Genomic DNA, 21,352 nt, shown 5'->3' with positions numbered 1-21,352 from the left:
AGCTTTGGAGGACTTCGTTCCGTGGAAGGTTCAAGCAAAGGTAGCCTAGAAAACGGGGAACACGATGATGGCTGCATGGACTCTGGGGAAGAGGAGGCCGAGAAGGAGACAGCTGCCCATTCCGAGGACCCCTGGAAGGCAGAAAACCCGGCCACAGATCCCTCCTCTGAAGGTAATGAGGTTTTCAGGATCGTAGGCAGATCTCCTGGCGTTTGCTACACACTCAAAATGATCCTTACTGTGGCTGTACAGGACTCCTGTTCCTCGGGGTTGCCAGGTTGAAGGCTTTTGAGGATGGGATCCCAGAACTCTCCACTGTCGAGCAAGGCGAGACCCCCCCCCCCCCTCTCCCTGCCTTCGTTCAGTTCCTCTGAATTCCCCAGGCTTTCCGCTTATTGTGCCAGGATGGGAGGCCAGTGGAGACTGGTGCAGGGATTTGTGCACGCAGCCCCCCCCCCCCCCGGCCCTCGATAGGAGATGCCGGCCCCTTGCAGTCCCTAGGCGGGAGCCTCGGGGGGTTTGTCTGCGCTGGCCTGCCCGTTCAGCATGGGGGCCGCTTCCTCACCAGTCAGCGGGCAACAGTTGATCCCTAGCGGTCGGTGGCCCTGGAGTGTTGTGCCCGTCCGCCTCGAAAAGTGGGAGTCCCTTTCTGCCAGCGGGAAGCCTGGGCTTGGCCTTAATTGTGGGGCGCTTTCTAAGGAAGAGCGAAGCCAAGAGCTGCCAAAAGAAGCAGATGGTTTTCAGGATCCCAGAAGTGCTTTTCCAAAAGGCAACTGGACTCTCTCGGTTTTTTCCTTTGAAAAGGTTTCGCTTCTCATCCGAGAACCACTGAGGAAGCTTCCAGAATGAGAAGGGAAACGTCTTCAAGGAAAGAAACCAAGACCCTCCCGATGACTTTGGGAAAATCACCTTTGGGGCCAGCCTGACCCGGATGAGGGAGGATTTGGCCCTGGGCCCTTTGCCACGAAGGCCCTTCCAGCGGTTTTCAAGGCGTTTGTTATGAACCCTAAGAAAGTCGCTGTGTAAAACACATCCAGCCTGGCCTCACCACTGAGCCCTTTGCCCGCCCCTTGTTCACGATGGCCCAGATGGGGCTGCTGTCTTGAGGTGAGCATGGAGGAGGAGGAGGAGGAGGCCCTTGGCCAGAGTCTTGGGAGCCAGGCAGGGGGGTCACATCCTGGCCAAAGAGCATCCCGAGGGACGGGCTCCAGCCGGCACCAGAGAGCGCATGAACTGAACGGCCCGAAAGGCTGCACAGACCAGCGGGGGGAGAAGAGAGAGGCAAGAGGCCTGCAAAGGGGCTCAGCTGGGGGAGCCTCTGCTTCTGTCTCAGCGTTTGAAAGTAGCCAGATAAAGGCCCCAGTTGGGTTCTTGGGGGGGGGGGGGGCATCTCCCATCCAGCAGTGCCAGAGGAGAAAAGTGCAGGAGGGCCGTCTCGGGAGCCCCCTCCGTGAACCTCCTCGCCTGCTTCCTTCTCCCTCTCGCCTGACAGCTGCTGGGTCTGTGGGAAGGCCGCTGTGGGCGGAGGGAGGGGGGCCCTTTCTGGCAATGAGCCCCTGCATGGCAGCCCTGCGGCCTTTGTGTCTTGCAGGGTCTGGGTGGAGAACGGCCGCTGAGCCCGTGAAGTCCAAGCCTCCGGCCGCTTGGGTGGCCACAGACGTTGGCTCCAGCATGTGGGATTCCGTAGTGCCCGGCACAAAGGCTCCCGAAGAGCGGGGCTGGGCCAAGTTCCCGGACTTCCAACCCTTCTGCTGGTAAGCGCCCAGGAGGACCCCCGCTTGGCAGGCCCCGGAGGCTCAGGCCGGGAGGGTCCGAGGGGCTCAGAGGTTTGTCCTCCGAAAGGAATCCAGGGGTGCTCCGAACTGAGGAGGGGTACGGTGTGGAGGCCCCTCCCTCCTCCTTTGTGGCAGCCCAGACGGGGCGTCGTATTCTGAAACGTTGGGCGGCTCTGGGTGTTAGCTAAGAAACGGCACCTTCGTGGCCAACCCTGGCCGGGATCTGTTTCGTGGGGGCTTCTGAGAGCCTGGAGGCAGCTAGAAGACGAATCCCCTTTGGGCTGCTCTTCCTGTGGCATTGGGGCAGCCGATGATTCAAAGGAAGGGTGAGCCAATGTGTGCCCCCCCTGCCCCCAATTAAGAAACGCCTCCACCCATTTCTAGTCTTCGCCCCTCCCGACCGCCCCCCCCCCCCCCCCCCGTGGCTTTCTCTCCCCTCCCTCTGGGCATTTCCCTCCACGCACGGGGGGGGGGGGCAGGGCAGTCTCGGGGACTGGATTTCAGCAGCTGTTCAGGCAAGGGAGGAAGCGTGAACTGGCGTGCCTTGTCACCCGGGGGCGCTCCTTTCCTCTCTGGATGGGGCAGGTGAGGGCAGCTGGGACAAAGAGGGGAGGAGGGGGCTGAAGGTGTGGAAGCAAGCACAGCCCCATTGCTCTCGTAGGGGGCTTCCTGATAGAGACCCCTAGCTGAGGGCCCTTCCCTTCCAGTGGCTGCCCTGTCAGCAGACTCTCTCTTGGGGCAAATCAGCCAGGGAAGGGGGCTGCCCAGAGGGCCTCACCCGGAGCTGCTGCCGGGTTGGGGCCAAGAGGGCCGTGCGCAGGGCTAGAAACCCTCAGCCCGAGTGAGAGACCGGCTTTTCCCTTCCAGCTCCGAAGCGGCTCCCAGGTGCACCTCCCCTGTGGACAAGGAGAGCCAGGATTGCGAGGGAAGGGCCAGGCAGAGCCAGGAAGAGAACTGTAAGTGGCCAGCAAGGAGGGAAGGGGGATTCTGGTGCCTTCTGGACTTGGGAAAGGCCCTGCTTCCCTCCCTCCCTCCCTCCCTCCTTCCCCACCGCCAGCTTTGCCCGCCGCCGGCCAGCCTTTCTCCCCCGGCCCTGTTGCCTGTGGCAGGAGGCAAGGGCCCTACCTGAGCTCTCAGCCCTTTGCCTTCCCCAGCTGGCAGCTCAGGAATTGGAGCCATATTTTGGAACACTGATGTAGATTTAATCAAGGCGTGGCAGAAATTTAGGCCTCTGCCCGGGTCCCCCGGGAAAGGCCTCCGTGGAGTGGAAGGGAAGGGCTTGGAAAGAAGGCACCCAGCTTGCCTCAGCCTCACCGAGACGGCTCCCTTACGGCTGTCGACGCTGCTGGCCCTGTCGTCTCTCTCTGAGGCTCAAGCGCCCCCGTTTCTTCGGAGGTTTTGCCAGCTGGCAAAGGGGCCTCCTTCATCTTAAGGCCCTGGGCACAAGCGGCCTGCTGGTGCGCTGACCTGCTGCGGGAGAAAGGCCCGCATGACGGGGCCTTGCGTGCTTCTCCTTGTATAGCAAGCGCTGCCCCCCCCTGCGCCTGGGACGTCCGCCTGGCACGGAAGGCCCCCTTGGTCGCCTCAGACAGCAGCTCCTCTGGCAGCTCAGACAGCGGGGAAGAGGAAGGGGCGGCCAGTGTGGTCACAGACACCGCCGGCACGGGTCCAGGCCAGGAAACCCTCCTGCCCACCGTGGACGCTAAGGGCGAAAAGGCCCTCTTCACCAGGTGCGGAAGCGATCGGCAGGGGACCGGGTACGAGTGGCCAAGGATGCCCTCCGGGTGCCTGGGCAGTGGCACAGAGAAGCCAGGGAGGGCGGGGGTAGGCAGGCCCTCCAGAGCAGGAGGAGGAGGGGAGGGTGCCTTCGGGGGGGGGGGGGAGGTCGCCCAGCAGCCTCAATGCTTCTCAAAGTCATTTGTGACCCTGGAAGGAAACTCCATTTCTTCCCCTGACCTTTCATACATAAAATACCTACAACTAGGAGGAGATGCGCAGACGGTTCTCAGGCCCAAAGTGGAGGTGGACCCCCAGGAGGATATGGAGAAGCCCCCCCCTCCCCCCCCGTCTAACCTCCCTTCCATCCTTCCTCTCCGCAGGGAGCGTTGCCATGGCTCTTCCTGGAGGAAGGAGGTGGCCACGTGGATGGGTGGGGGGCATCCCTGGAGAAGAGCCGGATGAAAAGGGCTTTGAAGGGAGGAAGCCATCAGGCCGTGGATCCTTTGGGGGCTGCAGTTGGGGGGAGGCCATTCAGTGGCTCTGCTTCTCATGGGCCCCAAAAGAGGAAGGGGCTTCTGGGGAGGACCGGTTGACCTCCTGAGCTTCCTTGGCAAGGACAGAGCCGGCCCTGCTCTGATCTCCTGGCTCAAGAGGGCTTGTAGGCGGCCTCTGGGCCAGCCCAGGCGGGGCAGTCAGGCCAGGAAGGGGGAGGGAAAAGAGCCCCCATAATGTGGGGGGGGGGGCAGGAGCAGGTCTTCCTTCTGTTGAGTGTCGCCTGGCCTGTCAGTCGGAGGGAGAGAGGGTGGGGGAGGAGAGGGAGGGGGCCCTTCTGTTGGATGCTGAACCGGGAGCTTTTCCTTGGGGGCCTGGGGGCCGTCTCCACCCCCCACCCCCCCCCGGCAGACCTTCCCTCACAGAAGGCCCCCTTTCCAGGATGGGCTCCCGTATCTGAAGAGGCCAGAAATGGGGCTTTGCGGCCTCAGAGGGCATGGATGCTGCCCACTCAGCAGGCTCCCAAACACCCGCTTGGCAGTGCCCCCCCCTCCTCCAATGGCCAGGATTAATGGCGGTGGTGGCTGAAACCCTCAGTGCCCGGTGCTCTTGGGCATTGGCAGACGGAGCAGCCTGTGGCAGGCAGGACGCATCCGTGCCCCCTTGGCCATGTGCCTGCAGCCCATGGGTGGAATTGTCTCCCTGCTTCACCTGTATTTTTTCTGATTTTACCTGTGAAAACAAGTTGTTAAGAGGAGAATAGATTTAAACTTCCCAGTAGTCTGCTCTGGTTAGAATGCTTCCTTCCCTGTGAAACCAGTGGGAGTCCGTCTCCCATTCCCTTCGGCTGGAAGGGACTGGGGTGCTTTGCAGAGCATGTGCCCCCCCTCCCCCCGTCCTCCTCTTAGGGTGACCCCACCCTGGTGGATCTCGGCTGTTTCCCTTCTTTTCTCTCTCCCACCCATCCCCCCCCCCTGGCATCACCTAAATGGCAGAAGGCCATTATTCATGCTGAAGGTTTCTCTCCCTCCCCTCCCCTCCTCTGGAGACGTTGGCCAGAGCGGCCCATAAAGTGATTGGCCTCAAAGCAGGTGGCCTGGACAGAGGCTGCTTCTCTAGGGACAGATGCCCAGCGCCCACCCTCCCCGTCTTGGCTCCCCCCCAAGTGAATTGAGCTGCGAGGTGTGGGGTGGGGGGGGAATGGAGGCACCGAGGTCTGCCTTCCTGAGCTGAGCCTCAAGGCACTTCCTGTGGAGCGATCTACCCGCAGAGATCCGGACCCTCCCCACTCTCCCGGCCTTCCGTAAAGCCACCAAGACCTGGCTGTTCCGGCAGGCCTGGGGCTGTTGATCGATATCCAGCCCCACTTAGACAGAACGGATGCTGTGTTAATTTTAACAATTGTATCTTTTATCTTAAATTTTTAAGTGCTTCTTTTATCTTGCCTGTGAGCCGCCCAGAGTCCCAAGGGAGTGGGCAGCATACAGATTTTATTACATTGAAAATTGGAAAAAATAAAATTCCTGGGGAGCCAGTCAATTCCGCGAGCGAGGGATGCCCAGCCCCCACCACCACCCGGCACCTCCCCCAAAGACCCGCAAGGGACCAGGCAGAGCCAAAGAAGCAGACCAGCAACTCTCCCCCCCCCCCCGATGGTTCTTCTGAGAGTTCGCTTCCCACCAGCTTCTTAGGAGGTTAGGAGGCCTCAAGGCCTCCGAGCTGCTTGGCCCCATGGATGGCCATGACACCCGCCATGCGTTGCCTCCTCCTCCTCCTCCTCCTCCTCAGAACATGCAGCAATGGGGGCAGAATTGGGGTCTCTGGAGCAATGAAGGGAGACACCCCTTCCCCCCTGGCTGTCCTTCCTCCCATCTTTCTATGTATTGGTTTTTAGTAATCCAGCCTGTCTCACTACGGTGGTGACTCTGGGCAAATGGCCTCGGCCCCTCCCTGGCGGGGGCCTCTGCTGGGGAGCGGAATAGATCAGGACTGCCGGCATCAGAGGAATAAAAAGGCCGCCATCGGGCGGCAGAATGCTCCTCCTCCTCCTCGCGGGGTCTTCCTCACTACCACCTCGGATGCCACAGGCACCGTTACTCTGGGGGAAAGGATGGGGAGCCGCCGCCCTGTGGGTGGGGGGCTAAGGCAGACCTCATTGCCCTGCTTAGCCCGGCTGTAGTGCAGGATTCTCGCCAGCCGTACCTCATTCCGTCCATTGGTCTCGCAACGGCGCAAAGGAGCCCGAGTCGGCCTGCAGTGTCCTCCTGGCTGGTCACAAGAGGCAAGGAATTCTGTGAGGCGGTGCCCATCCTGAATCCGAAGCGAGCGTGTGACGCCAGATGGGGATCTGAGATCCATTCTAGGAAGCTTCCAGGAAAAAGATTCTCTCAGGAGCCTCAGTGGTTCAATGCTCCCCCAATCCCCCCTCCCGGACATTCCGACTGTCTCCACATCTGGACTCTCACAGATGAAGATCCTCCCGTTCTGTCAATCCTCAAACTATTCATGGAGACGATGGTGCGGGGGGCATCTTGGATCCGAGGGATCTCCTGGATCAAGTAAGGAAGAAGGGTGACAGCCCCGCAAGGGAAGGCTTCTGTGGACCCGGGGTGGTTGAGGAACGCAAAGGCCCCCTCCAACCCACACAGAGGTTATAAGACCTCGGCGCCCTCCCAGACACGGGGAGTGGCCTGGTCTCCATGCAGCTCTCCTCAGAATTCCAGACCGGACACTCGGAGGCCCTGATTCTCACCCCGTCTCCAGCCCCAATGCTTTGGCCTCTTGCTTCCTGCTTCACCAGTGTCTCTGACAGATGACCCTTCAGCCTGTTTGAAGAGGTCCAGAACATCCCCCCCTCCCCGGCCCCTACTCAAGACAGCAAACATCCCAATATGTCTCCCTCCTCCTCCTATTTTCCCCACAACCACCGCCCTGAGAGGTGAGCTGTCACCAAGGTGGGCTACCTAAGGCAGAACTAGAAATCCCCCTCTCTACCCTCACAAGCCCAACACCCATTCTGAAAACGGCAGGCCTTCCGCTGGTCTCTGTGGGCTGACAGCGTCCTCCACCGCCTCTCCTAGACTTTGGTTGCCGCTTGAGTGCCTTCCGGTCGATGCGTCTCCCCTTCTTCCGGAGCTCAGTCGCCTCGGATTTCTTGAGTTTGACGGTCTGGATTTACCAGATGAGCCTCCTAAGCAGCTTCCTTCCCAGTGACCCCTGGAGGGTTTTCCCAAGTGCTGGGACCTGTGCTCCTCCTTCGACCCCGTCCATGCCAGTGTGAGGAGGGGAGGGGGGCATGGTCTGGGCCGAGGGAAGAAGGAGGGCTCCCCAAAATCATACAACCGAGCAGCACGTCAAGATGTCCTCACTCAGCCCCCCCGGCCCTCCAGGGCCCACATCCAGAGGAAGCTCCCCGAGGGAAGTGAGGAAGGAAGGAGGCAGGCAGGCTGCTGTGCTGGGCCAAGCAAAACGTAACGGGTCTGGGGAACCAGCGCATGGTTGTATTGGCCCAGCTGAAACCACCTGGAGCCTCGGCGTTTGGAAGACCAGCAGTGAACCGGCCAGAAGGTGAAACCACATCCGGTTTCCCAACCTATGGGGCAGAGGAGGCAGCAGATACGCTCAGGGCCACCCGGCTGCCAGATGTCTTTTCCCCTTCCTCCCCTTCCATCTCCTGCAAGGACAGGGAGGGCGTCTGATTCTGACAGGATCCCGTTCCCTCCGAGGTCTGTGGCTTGGACCCACCAACCTCTCGGCATCCCCAGAGCTGCTCGGCCACCGGATCTCAGCCTTATCAACCCTCCCAGGAGGAAGGAGGGCTGTCCCTCCCCTCCCTTTGCTCCTTCTGGAGAGCTCTGTCAAGAGAAGGGGCCGCCTGGGAGGGAGCCCTCCTGGGGAAAGGAGTAGGGGGCTTCTGGTTCATCACTTGGGTTGCTGAACTGGCCCCTGACCTTTGGGGCTCGAGTTTTAGGGGAACCCCGCGTGGCATTTGGGCACCCATCGCATCCTCCCAGCCAGGGCATCATTCTGCTGCGTCTGCTGTGGGCAGAACTGCCCCCCCCCCCGCCGTGCCTTGGCTGAGACGAGAGGGCTGGATTGCCCCCGTGGGTGTTTGGAGCCACCTTCCGTGCCTCCTCCTCCTCCCTGTCCCTGACGGCTTCCAGATGCCCGCCTGCCTGCCTGCCTGCTCTTCCTCCTCCTGCCTGCCCCTGCAGGAGGAAAGCCTGCCTCCGGTGCCCCCTTTTGACTTCGGCTCTGGGCTCTAGCAGGGCCGTTGAAGGGGGAGAATCTCTGGGGATCCAAAGGGGCCAGACGGACTATCTTGGTTTTTTCCTCGGAGACGTTTTGCTTCTCATCCAAGAAGCTTCCTCGGCTCATCTTGGAGGAGAGCTGAAGAATCTGCTTGGATGAGAAGCAAAACGTCTTCAGAGAAAAACCAAGGAAGTCCAGCTGCCTCTCGAAAAAGCCCCTTTGGGGCTGAATGGGGCACGGAGGGGTATGGAAGGCGGTCCTGAGCGGACAGAGGCCGCTTCTCTTCCGGGGAGCCTTTGGCTGGAGGGCAGGGCGAGCCCAACGGGCAGGGAGCGGTGACCCTCTGTGGGCGCTTAAGCCTGGCTTGAAAGCCTCGGCCCAGGGCGGAGCAGTTTCAGTTTCAGTTTAATAAAATTTGTATGCCGCTCACTCCCATTGGGACTCTGGGCGGCTCACAAGCAAGATAAAAGGATTTTAAAAAGTTAAAAAAAAATACAATTATTAAAAATTAATACACCATCCGTTCAGTCTAAGTGGGGCTGGATATCGATCAACAGCCCCAGGCCTGCTGGAACAGCCAGGTCTTGGTGGCTTTACGGAAGGCCGGGAGAGTGGGAAGGGTCCGGATCTCAACAGGTAGATCGTTCCATAAGGCCGATGCAGCTACAGAGAAGGCCCTCCCCCGAGGGGCCGCCAGCCGGCATTGTCCGGTCGACGGCACCCGGAGGAGGCCCAACCTGTGCGATCTTATTGGTCGTTGGGAGGTGAATGGCAGGAGGCGGTCTCTCAGGTAGCCAGGTCCAATACCATGTAGGGCTTTAAAAGTAACGACTAGCACCTTGAAGCGCGTCCGGAGGCCAATGGGGAGCCAGTGCAGCTCACGGAGGATAGGTGTAACATGGGTGTATCTAGGTACACCCATTTATTTATTTATTTATTAGACTTATATACCGCTTCATAGGGCTTTCAGCCCTCTCTAAGCGGTTATTATCGCTCGCGTGGCTGCATTCTGGACCAACTGTAGTCTCCGAACACTCTTCAGGGGCAGCCCCATGTAGAGCGCGTTACAGTAATCCAGTCTTGAGGTGACGAGGGCATGAGTGACCATTCGAAGTGCCTCCCGGTCCAGGTAGGGAAGCAACTGGTGCACCAGGCGAACCTGGGCAAAAGCCCCCCTGGTCACAGCCGACAGACGGTGTTCTAACGTCAGCTGTGGATCCAGGAGGACACCCAAATTGGGGGCCCTCTCTGAGGGGTGTATAATTTCACCCCCCAGGCTAAGAGGTGGAATGTCTGGACTAACCGTGGGAGGCAGCATCAATAGCCACTCGGTCTTGTCTGGATTGAGTGCAAGCTTGGCTTGTGGCAAGGGGCTGGATTGCATCTGAAGCCCCGTGATCCCCCCTCCCCCCCTTGCTCTGCAAAACTCTCCTCTGTTCCTGGTACTTCCTCCTCCTCCTCCTCCTCCTCCTCCTCCTCCTCCCCCCCTCCCTTGGCAGGGAAAGCCCTGTAAATCCGCTCTGTCAGGGGCAGCCCTCTCCTCCCAGGAGCCCCTCCTGGTATAAATGCCTTCCTTGGTTTCCATGGTGTTGTCCCCCCCCCCTCTAGTCACTTGTTCGTTTCTGCTCTTCTCCCCCCCCCCCCGGCCTCTTCCAAGGGAGCCCTGAGGAAAGGGCCAGCTGTGCCTCAGGCACCCAAGGCCCCGCTCTGGCTGGGCCACCCTTCCTCCCCGATGAGGGGGCGGGCGTCCATTCCCCTTTCTCCTCGATCAGTCTCGGGGCCGTGGGGAGTGATGAGTGGAGAGTCTTCCCTTCTCCCTGGGCTGCCCTTCCGGCTGTCTTGGCTCTTGATGGGAGGGCGTAGACCTTCCCTCCTGCCCTTCCCCTGAGCGGGTCCAGCCTTTGGCTTCCGGCAGTGGCCAATCAGGGTGACAACCAGGGCTGGGGACCTGAGCTTGCAGACCCCCCTTGCCCCGGGCTCCCCTCCCCCGCTTCACCAGGCGCTCCAGTGGAGGGGGGGGTTGGGGGCAACAGTTGGCCCTTTAACAAGCTTCGGTTCTCCTCACCCAGCGGTAACAACGCCGTGACGGTTGAGACGGTTCCTCTGACAAGTGAAGCCGCACTCCAGATCCCTCCACGTTCTTCTGCTGCGGCTGCCACATTGGAGGCCAAGAGGGATGGCAGGTGAGGGCAGAAGCGAGTACTGGTTAAAGCCGGGCGCTTGGCTGCTTTCCGGCTGTCCCCAGGGATGGAGGCCAGCCCCTCTTCTGAGTGGGGTTCTGCTCTTTCAGTTTCAGGCGGGGCAGGGCAGGGCAAGGAGTCCCCGTTCAATTCCAGCACTTCTCTTTCTCCCTCCCTCCCTCCTTCTCTCCCTCCCTCCCTCCCTCCTTCTCTCCCTCCCGCTCCCTCCCTCCCTCTCCCTCGTGAGCTTTAATTTTTATAGTCCATTTCTCTCCAAAGGAGTTTGTTCATCTTTGATACCACGATGAGTTTGAACGCTCTTTGCCAGCCCCCAGACCAGATCTCCCTTCTGGAGGGACCCTCGTGTGCTCCAGCCATCGGCTACCGGAGGCTGGTTTTGCACGGCAGTGTAAACAAAAGAGGCGTTTCCCTCCAGAGGCCCCTCCCTTTCAGCCACACTCCCAAAGCCTTCCTCTTTGAAGCCTTGGCTGAGTGTATTGCAAAAGCTCCCCTCCGGCCCAGAGAGCTTTCAAAGCTGAAAAGGCGCTGGGTGAAAAGGCAAAAGGAAGCTTGTAGGCGTGATGATCCCCAGGGTTTTTCTATCTCAGAGGCAGCAAGAAAGAAAGGAAAAACTCCAAGGTGACTGGAGGGGGGGGGGGAGTTGGGGAAGGCTGGAGTCCACAAGGCTCCCCTTGACAACTCAGGGCACGTCAGGACTCAGGACTCCAGCCAGCCACAAGCGGCTGTGGGAATCGGGGCTTCTGCTGCTGCCGCCGCTGCCCCTCTCGGAGGTCCCTGGGGGGGAACGGCAGCCTCCGCATCCCAGGCTCTTCCAGGGAGAGTTTGGGCAGCTTTGATCTCACAGGCTGCCGCCTGTTGGGTTGCAATGCCTCTGGAGCTGGCACAGAGCCTGCCCTCACTGGAGGCCGAGGGTCTTCCTGTCACCTTTCATCTGCATCGGAGTAAGCGGTGGGTCAAGCCCATTCCCTTCCCTCCGGGAGCTGTCCCTGTGGCCTCTTCGGACAGGCCCCGGGGGAGGCCCCGAGTCCTTCCCCAGGGGCCGGCAGCCTTGTGAATTCCAGTGCTGACCCTGAGAGGCCCCAGGGGGCTTCTGGAGGGCTCTGGCAAGGCCCTGGCGGTCAGGAGACGGGAAGCTTCTCAGGGTGGTCCGGTTCCACACCTGGGCATCCCTGGGAGCGAGAGAGGCCCTCCCTGAGCTGAAGGCTGGAGTGGTGGCCGGGTGTGAATTTCAGGCAGGGCTCTGTCCGCCTCCTCCCCCAGAGGGTCAGTGCCTGGTGTGGCTTCTGCGTCAAGCTTGTGTTTCGCTGCACGTGAGAAAGTTATGGTCTTGTCTTGGATCAAAGAGTTGGGTCTGCAGGAAGAGAAACAACTGGCTCGTTCGGAAGCGTTGGGTCTTAGCCAGGGGACCGTTTCCTTGGAGAGGAGAGGAGGGGAGGCTTGGTCTGGGCTATCAGTCCTGATCTCCAGAGGCTCGGTGGCTGCCCCTGCCGGCCCAGAAAAGACCTGGGCGTCCCCATCCTGGTTCTGGCCAGCTGGCTTCATCCGTTCGTTCTCAAGGCACCCAGAAAACCAGCTCCCCCTTCCCTTCTTCCAGGAGGCTCCAGGATGATTTGGACTGACGGAGGAGAGCCACCTTGGCAGCAACTGTTAACCTGTCCCCCCCCTTCCCCCTTCTCTGCAGGAATGAGGAGCCCCACCTGGGAACAGAGGCCCCGCTGAAAGGCCCCACTTGACGGGGGACAGCCCGAAGAGTGCCTGGCTGCAGCTGGGCTGCCCAGGTGTCCATTGCAATCCAGGCTGCCTTTGCAGAGGAGAGAGTGCGGAGGAGAGCAGGTCCCTCTTCAGCCGTGGCTTGAGTGCAGCATGCGCTCCTCTTCCTCCAGCCCCTCCCCCCCAGCTCCAGCCACGACTGACCTGCACCGGTGCCCATTCTTGGCTTGGCTCTTGCGGGCAGAAGGGATGGACGGGCCGTGATCTCCCAGCCTTGCATCCGGGACCTTCTGCTCTCCAGGAAAACCCTGGACTGGCCCAGTGGGGTTGGGACTCCTCTGCCAGCTCTTTATCAAGCAATATCAAGCCTTATCAGGAATGCGGCTGCTGCAACGTGGGAAGGTTTGGAGAGGGGAGCATCGGCAGCTGGTCTCCCGAAGGACAGAATTTCTTGCCACTCTTGGCAGGAAGGAAAGGAAGGAAGGCAGGCCAGGGGAGGGACTTAGGTCAGCCAGCATCACCCCTGGGGACAAAAGTGACCTTGCAAGGAAGGAGGTCCCGGAGCGTTTCTGGGGTGGGGTCTCTGGAGACTTCCCTTTCACGTAGAGTTTGATTTCTCCTTTGGTTCGTTTAATTTTGTAAAAATTTTAATAGAAGCAAGAACTGCAACACTTTGCACTTTGGATCTCATGCCAACCTTGAAAGTTGGAAGAGACATTTGCGGAAGCCATGCCAGTATGGCCTGGCAATGCCTGAGGAGCACGAGCCGTGCCCTAGACGAGATGTGGACTCTAGGGCAGCCCAAAAGGCTCCGTGGGGTGGGGCAGCCTCCCTCCGTCCCCCAGCACAACAATCAGCTGCTGCAGAATCGAGACTGTGAATTTGGCCCTGAGCCGTTGGATGGAATGGGCTCCTTTTGCCCCTCCTGGTGTTCCCAGGCTCCGTGCAGCCACCAGATCTTCGCCAAACCTCAGTGGGACTTGCTGATGCTCATCAGTGGCATATGAAGAGGGGTGGGGATCAGATACTTTGGAATCAAAATCTTTTCTGGAGCAGGTGAAGAAAACTGGTTTAAATCTGGCACAGTTACAGTCACCCACCCCCAAACATAACAGTGCTCTTTGTTTTTAGAAAAAACTCAACCGTGTCTCTGTGGTCCCATGTCTTCTGCAAATTAAAGCGTTGGCCAGAAGCCTTTGAGGAGCAAGGCCAGCCCACTTTCCTCCCACTGTGTGAGCTGTGTGGTTTGTGGTCAGGGAACTGATGAGCGGAGGCCATATCCTGGGTGTCATTTACTGGGGTGAAAATTAATTTTTGGACTGCTTTTTCAGTGAGGGGTTTGAAAAATGTGTGTTTTTACACCAAGCATTCAAATCTGCTGTTATTTTTGCAATTGCACAAGATTTAGCTTGATCTGGTATAAATCCACCTCTGATCATACAAAAGTATTTTGTAACCCAAATACTATTAACTTTATCTTCTCAAAATTACACTTTGTGCTAGAAAAGTTAAGGATTTTTTCTGCATGAATCTTACCTAGCTAAGCAAAAAAAGTAATCCATGCAATCACAAACTAACAGAAAGGAATTATCTGTGTTACAAAATTTTTTAAGTGAGTTTCATCCAGCCGTGTTTTGATCCATTTGACCTCAGCCACTGACTTGCTTCTTAGCCTCTGATGTAAGCCTCGTGTTTCTCCTGTGTCTGCCCTCTGCTTGCTGCCTCTGTGACCTGTTACCACATCCCTGTGTTGATTGGGTTTGATGGGGCCACTGTGGCACTTGAATTGGTTTAGCTCTGTAAACTGTTGTCAGTTTGTACATCATATTCACCTTCAGACCAACCGATCGGCTCCAGCAGAGTGGATCCCCTGGCTTTGATTAAAGGCGTTTTTCTTGCCCGTTCAGAAAAATCTCCCATCGCCCTGGCGTCTGCACCCCTCAAATCAATGATCTTTTGCACACCAGCTTTCCTCTCTTGGATGTCATCTGAACACAAGAGTGCCTGAATTATCACTTCACTGAAAGAGAACCATACCGAGCGCTGAACGGTTGGCAAAACAGCAGCTACTACAGCCGCCATTCGCAATCTGACTTGCTGCAGCTGGAACAACATACGACACAGGCCGCCTTCAATCCAGGAACGTTTTACTTCGATGTTGAATCAGCAACAACTTATTCCACTACCTGTCATGATCCCGACTAACGAACCCAAACAAATCAGAACTCTGAAGCTGAGGACTTCCTCTAAGGGCTTCTTTATTGGGTACATCATTGGCACGATCAAATGGAAAACCAACTCTGTTTCCCGCGGTTTCAGTATAATTACAACAGGAAATAACTCCCCCCAAAAGTCACAGGTCATGGCCAATTAGGTAAATTGGTGGGCTCTCCAGGCACCCCTCCTCATCTCTATTCACCACCTGTAGAGATGACTTTGGTTCCCACGAGAAAGTTCTGTGTTTTGTCTAGCAATGTATTTTGTTTTCCTCCCCCCCCCCTCCCCCATGTGGCAACTGAGTAGTAGAAAAAATAGCTTCTGCCAGGTTGGATTCAAAGTTGGCACTACCATTCTTAAGTTTTAGAGAGTTTTGCATTTAAAGGCATGTTTTGAAACCCATAATCGAAAAAAGCCTATTTTCAGTTCAGTTCTATTTTCAACCAGTGTGGTTTATGGGACCAATTTTCAGAAGAGCCAGATCTGTGGTAAGTTCTCCTGTCGTTGTTGTTGCCTGTGTGATCCTATGTGTGTACACTCAATCAGTAGAGAGATCCTTTACAACACTCGCTCAGTGAAACGAGAGGCTCACCAGTTGAAACTGATGAATGAAGGATCAGTGTCAAGTCCTGTTGCCTAGCCTGTTGCCAGTTTTACCAGCCCATTTGCTGTTGCACAAGGTCTTCCCATCCAATTTTGGGCTTGTCATAGAGGTAACTCCTTGCTGTGGAGTGCACACCAGCAACCAGACCAACTTCCGGTCAGCTTGACCTCTGTCCAGGGCATGGCGCCGCCTTCACAGGCAGTATTTAACATTTGTAGAATCTCCCCCAGTGGCCTTCAAGCTTTTGTCAATGCCTGCCTTCTTCATGAAATGCGCCAGAATATCTGCCATCACTTGAGCAGGTTTTCCTAGTTTTGAGCCTTTATCTGGACTGAAATGATAAAAATTCCACCCAGCTCAATGCTCACAGAATAATCTTTGATGGTCCTGGAGAATTGCTGGTCTGAATTGTGTGCTTTCAGCACAACTCTAGTTGCATCTGTACAGCCATAGGAGAAGATGCATTCTATTTTGCCTTCTTGCAGAGCTTATCAAATTGATCTAAGGAACTTCATAATTTTTTCCTGGCCTCTTGACTTTATTGTGGTCAACTGCAAGTCTCTGGTCTTCTCCGGTGATGAAGCCAGGAAAGTGGCTGTGGCAATGGCAGTAGACCAACACGGTGTCTTATGCTGTCTACTAATCGGGCATATGGATGTGAAAACATTTGATATTTCTAACCTACTGTATTCTGTCCTTACTTTTGGAATTGAAGGCACTTGTGTTTGGTCTAAGACCTCTTCGTAACTTCCATCACATTCCTCTTCTTTGGTCATCTGTCCATTTTCATCGTAACAGATATTTCATTTGTCAGTATCAAAATGTCTGGAACACTCTGCTTATATGGCTCATCGTCTTGCTGCTTTTGCCGTGCTGTTTCTGCTTGGGCCCATCTGGCAAACTAATCTAGTGTGATTCAATCTTGTCTCTCTGACCTTTAACGAAAGCCAAGTTCCTTTGTCTCCTTAAGGCTGGTACAGTTAATGGGAGCTTTTTTGCAGCAAGCAGGGCGGCCAAATTCAGAATACAGAACAAGTTGGCACTTGCAGTTGAGGATGTCAAACAGTTTGTCAAGTTTCACAGTGAAAGTCTCTTTGACATCTAGCTTTCCTCTACCAAGAGGTATGTTTTTGGCTTGATCCCAGCTCTCTTGGATCTTGTTGAAGAGTGTCACCTAATACCTGAGGATATTAGGAGCCAGATCCTTCTCTAAACCGTCCTGGAGAAATTCCAACACCTGCGGCGCTGAAGCAGAGGCTGGGTCTACCTGGGCTGCCCTGCACCAGCTTACGAAGGAACTCCAGGTCGCATCATAAATGCTCGTGGCCGACTTCCATCGTGAAGCTTCGATGGTCCTGATCACCCTGGTTGAGAACTGGGCCTCCCTCAATTGCTCCCAGTCAAGTGCCAAGCGGTTATCTGGAGCCATTCCGGATCTGGATGCTCCAGACTCCCCTGGTACAGAGCTACTACCCCCCCCCCCCGGGAATCCTCCAATGAAGTTGGACCGAGAGGTCCACCAGGTCCAGGAACCATGGCCGTTGTGGCCAATGGGGCGCTACCAGAACCAATTCTGCCCCCTCTATCACTAGCTTCCGCAGAACCCCAGAAAGGAGAGGAAGGGGGGAAAAGGCATAAAGTCCGGGCGGTCATCTGCAGCGAAGGACCTCGACATCTACTGCTCCCCGAACCGGGAACTGCGAGATGAATCTCGGAACTTGGGCGTTCGACAGGGTGGCAGAGATCCACAGTCAACCAACCGAACCTTTGACAGATCTGCTCGAATATGCTGGGATGTAACTGCCACTTCCCGGGTCCACCATCCCTGCTGAGCCAATCCGCCTGCCTGTTGTCCACCCCGGAGATGTGTTCCGCCCGAATTGATAGGAGGTTCTGTTCCGCCCAGTTGCCCAGCCAGATTGCTTTGTTGTGTAGTGCCAATGAGTGCATACCTCCCTGCTTGTTTACATGGGCCTTGGCCGCCATGTTGTCCGTCAAAACCAGAATGTGCTGACCAACCGCCGCTTCCTTGAAGTACCGAAGCACCAGATGAATTGCCCTGAGCTTCAGCCAGTTGATGTTCATCCTCAAATCCGTGGGGGTCCATCTTCCCTGCACTATCTGGGACTGCAGATGTGCCCCCCATCTGAACAGAATCGCGTCTGTGGTCAGGACCAACCTGTCCAGCTCCCTGAAGAGGGAACCCTTGGTCAGAGCTGAGGACGTCAACCAATGGAAGCAGAGAAACACCTGGGGTGGGACCAGAACCTTGAAGATGGCATTGCATGTCCTGTCTCTCTGGTGAGGAGATGAACTTGCCCAGGAGCCTGGAGAGAAGGACTACGGGAACAGAAAGTGTCTTGCGTATTTCCTGGATCAACTCCAAAATACTGTCCTTACGCCCCTGTGACAAAAACACCTCACACACCATCGAGTCAATGATTGCCCCTAAATGCTGGAGTCTAGTGCTAGGGGTCAGATAGCTCTTATCTTGATTAATCGAGAACCTCAGGGTGTGCAAGGTGTCAATGGTGAGATTCAAATCCCTCTTACCTCGGCCTGCTGAACTGGCCAGGACAAGGATATCATCAAGATAACAATGTAGCCGGACAGGGAAGGATCTAAGGTGACCTGCAGCTACGGCTAAAACTTTGGTGAAGGTTCGAGGGGCAGATGTCAAACCAAATGGGAGGGCCCTGTATTGGTAGTGCTCTCCCCCATAGGTGCATCTGAGAAATTTATGATGGGCCGGAGCGATCATATGAAGGTAGGCCTCCGTGAGCTCAATGGAGGCTAAAATCTCACCCTGCCTGATGCCCTCCAAAATGGACTTGAGAGAAGCCATCTTAAACTTGTGGTATACCAGTTTGGGATTTAACAATTTAAAATCTAGGATGGCCCTCCAGCCCCCGGAACTCTTGGGAACTAGAAACAGGTTGGAATAAAAACCTAGAGCCTTCTCTGTTTCCGGAACCAATTCTACTGCCCTGATGTCAAGCAAGTGTCGAATGGCCTTACGCATACGGGAACGTTTCTCTGGAATCCTCGAGGAAGGGAAGAGACAGGACCTATTCGGGGGTTGGGAACAAAACTCTTAACAGTAACCCAAACTCAATTGTGTGAAGAACCCAAACATCAGGAGTCATGTGCTTCCAGTGATCCGCAAACAAGGTAAGGCGGCTGCCTATGGGGTGATCCTGCCCTGAATCACTTATTTCTGCGGAAGGGACACCCTCCCCCCCCCCCCCGAAAGGGATGCCTACTGGATTGTTGATACCTGTATCTGTCCCTAGAAAAATTCCTACCCCCCTGCCTGGGATATCCAGGAGCAGAGTCCCTCGACTGTTGGAAATCCTGTTCAGGGGGTCAATATGAAGACCTCCTGGGGCAGGGCGTGGGGCGCTGGTCATGGAGGGGAAGACCTTGTGCTTATTCTTATCCTTAATCAGGATAAGGACAAGGGATGCACCAAACAGCTTGTCTCCCATGTATTCCGCCCCCGCCAAGTGCCACTTTGCCCGTGATTCTGCCTGTCAGTTGTGCAGCCAGAGGAGTTGCCTGGAAGCTACCGAGGAGAATAGGGCCCTGGAAGAATACTTGACTGCATCCAGCGTGGCATCATCTGAAAACTGAGTGGCTGCCATCAGCTTCTTGATGTCCTGCAGCAGCCGCACGTCAGAAGCGGGGGTTCTGCATTGAAGCTGCTCCAGCCAAAGCAGAGGGGATCTGTTAAAAAAGGAAGCGGCAGCCGCTGCCCTGATTGCCCACGTTACGGCCCGAAAGGTCTTGCGTAGGACGATTTCCGCTTTCTTATCCTCTGCTTTGAGACAGTAAGAAATGTCACCGGTAACCACCGCAGAGGCCAGCCACTGGGACATCTATGGATGGAACCTGCAGTGCTTGAGCAAGATTAAGATGTTAAAATCTGCGATCATTACTGCCTGGGGGTGGGGGTGGGGGTGGAAGGTGCCGGGTTTTGCCCATTGAGTTTTGAGCACCTCCATAAATAGATCAGGTGTAGGAATCGCCTCTTTTTCCACTTGTGGTTTATAAAAGGGACCCTTCTTGGTTCCCCCCCCCCGCACTGGAGGTAGGTGTAGCTGTTTGAGGGGGAGCTGGAGTAAAATCCAGGTCTGCAGTAGCTCTGGCCTTGCAAAGAATGGAACCAAACAAGGCGGGCGGAAACAAGCCTGTAATAGGAGGAGCCTCAGGAACCTGGGAATCCTCGTCCTCAGAGAATGCTACATCCTTCTGCCCTTCCTCTTCTAACCCCGACCCCTCACTATCTATGGAGGGGGAATCCAATCTGCGTCTCTAGATGTAGAAGATTGGGGTTGATCTGGATGACCTCGTGGGGTCCCGTGGGAAGACTTATTTTCTAGAGGATTGAAATTGATGCTATATACCTGATGAGATGCCCTGAGCAATGGCCCTGAACAATGGCCCAGGCAATCACATTTTGAAAATCCTCAGAAAGCTCTGGGTAAGCTTGAGAGAGGCTGGGAGGCTCAGCGGACTGAGGAGCCAAGCATGGCCTGGAAGAATCCGTTGTTTTGTGGCCAAAGGGGTCTCCTCGATGTCCTGAGGACTGGGCCGGAGACAGAGGCGGGGATAAAGGGATAACCTCCCTCTCTGAACTACGGGAAGATTCTGGGGAGCCCGGTCGCACCCTTAGCGGTGGTAATGGTCGAGGAGGAGAACGTGATCTGGATGGAGAAGGACTGACCTCCCTAAGCCTTCTGTTTGACGCCCTGGTAATGCGTAGCTCTTTGCTAGGAACTCTCCTCCTAGCAGATTTAGAGGTGGCCTTCTTAGATGTGGGTCACCCCATCGGTACAGGGATTCCGCTCCGGACGGGCTCCTCTCTTGGATCCGAAACCCCTGGTGATCTAGGGGCAGCTGCCTCCCCACTCCTTGATAGCCTCCGCCGTCGCTTTTACTTACGGATATTGCCTTCCCACCGCCTCTCTATTCCAACCGGCTCAGCTCCTGTGTACAGTCCGAAGCTCCTTCGGACTTGTGCAATCTGCTGCCTCGCCGCCGATCCGTGGGTCGAATAAGCCGGCTCACCACCGATCGAAAGGTCCTCCCCGGATTACCGGCAAAGCACAGGCCTTCTGGGTGCTTGCAGCGGCTGGAAACGAGCACACCAATCCTTGCACCCCTCCACATGTGTCCCAATATGGCCTCCTCCTCACAAAATGGCGACCCCTGACCATGCGGTCCGATGCTGAGCCGGCTCTGACTGAGCTGCTTGCCCCGAGTCCCTAGGGCTGATCTGCGAGCCCTACCGATGGGCTTAGGGGTCACACTGTGCTGCGCTCTCCGGCGCGCGACCTGGAGCCTCGCCTTTAACCGGCCAGCGGTTCAGGAATTCCCTGAATGCAACAAGCCTGACTTGTGGATAAAACAAAAACTTTAGACAATACAGAGATGCAAGGAGAGAGGTAGGAGGAATCACAGATGGAAGAATACAAGGTATAAAGAATAAAAACTTCTGAGACCAAATGGAGAGTCAAAAAGTTACTCTTTCTGGGCCAAAGACTGAGGTTAATCTGGGGAGTCACGAGGACGAAGCAGAGGGAGTGGCTTCAAATTTACCTCAGTCTCCGGGCAAATGGGCCGTGTTAATACCCACATGTGACTCCTCCCACGCCTTGCTTGGAGACCTTGCCTGTTATTCCGGTTATCGTTTGGCTTCCCACTTTAGTATTCCAATTCCCCATGATGATAAGGAGATCATTTCTAGTGTTAATTCTAGAATGTGTTGTAGAGCTTCATAGAACCGCTCAACTTCCTCCTCTTCAGCACCAGTGGTTGAGGCATAGACTTGGGACTACTGTGATGTTGAATGGTTTGCCTTGGAATCGAACGGGAGATCATTCTGTCATTTTGGGGATTGTGTCCCAGTACTGCTTTTCCGGCTCTTTTAATGACTATGCAGTCTACTCATAGGGATTCTTGCCCTCAGTAGTATACCTGATAGTCATCTGAATTAAATTCACTCATTCCTGTCCATTTTAGTTCACTGATTCCTAAGTGGTCGATGTTCAGTCTTGTCATCTTGTTTGACCATGTCCAGCTTGCCTTAATTCATGGATCTTACATTCTAGGTTCCTATAATCTTTACCGCATCGGACTTTCCTTTCACCACCAGATACATCCACAGCTGAGTGTCCTTTCAGCTTTGGCCCAACTGCTTCTCTCTTTCTGGCGCTGCTACTACTACTACTAGCCCTCTGCTCTTCCCCAGTAGCATATTGGATACTGTCCGACCTGAGGGGCTCATCTTTTTGCCTTTTGGTGCTGTCCAGGGGGTTTTCATGGCACAGATACTGGAGTGGGTTGCCATTTCCTTTTCCAGTGGATCACATCTTGTCAGA

General features: G+C 56.0%; 1 protein-coding gene across 14 annotated transcripts in view; it reads left to right on the top strand.

The window, feature by feature from the left end:
- The window catches only part of PPP6R2 (protein phosphatase 6 regulatory subunit 2), a 51,383-nt gene extending 30,943 nt beyond the window's left edge, over positions 1 to 20,440 (top strand). For 6 of the 14 annotated variants that reach the window (XM_032222023.1, XM_032222034.1, XM_032222038.1 and 3 more), the window contains 6 exons: positions 3 to 172; positions 1,592 to 1,754; positions 2,643 to 2,731; positions 3,298 to 3,505; positions 10,307 to 10,420; positions 12,120 to 20,440. In XM_032222023.1, the coding sequence (XP_032077914.1) occupies positions 3 to 172; positions 1,592 to 1,754; positions 2,643 to 2,731; positions 3,298 to 3,505; positions 10,307 to 10,420; positions 12,120 to 12,171 (796 nt within the window). In that variant the 3' untranslated portion in view covers positions 12,172 to 20,440. The other 8 variants (XM_032222027.1, XM_032222026.1, XM_032222029.1 and 5 more) reach the window with 8 other exon arrangements.
- The last annotated feature ends 912 nt before the right edge of the window (positions 20,441 to 21,352 follow it).

The sequence above is a fragment of the Thamnophis elegans genome, chromosome 7 (genome assembly GCF_009769535.1).
Source record: "Thamnophis elegans isolate rThaEle1 chromosome 7, rThaEle1.pri, whole genome shotgun sequence".
NCBI classification, from domain to species: domain Eukaryota; kingdom Metazoa; phylum Chordata; class Lepidosauria; order Squamata; family Colubridae; genus Thamnophis; species Thamnophis elegans.
The sequence above is the reverse complement of the archived record's forward strand: the minus strand, read 5'-3'. Positions and strand labels throughout refer to the sequence as shown.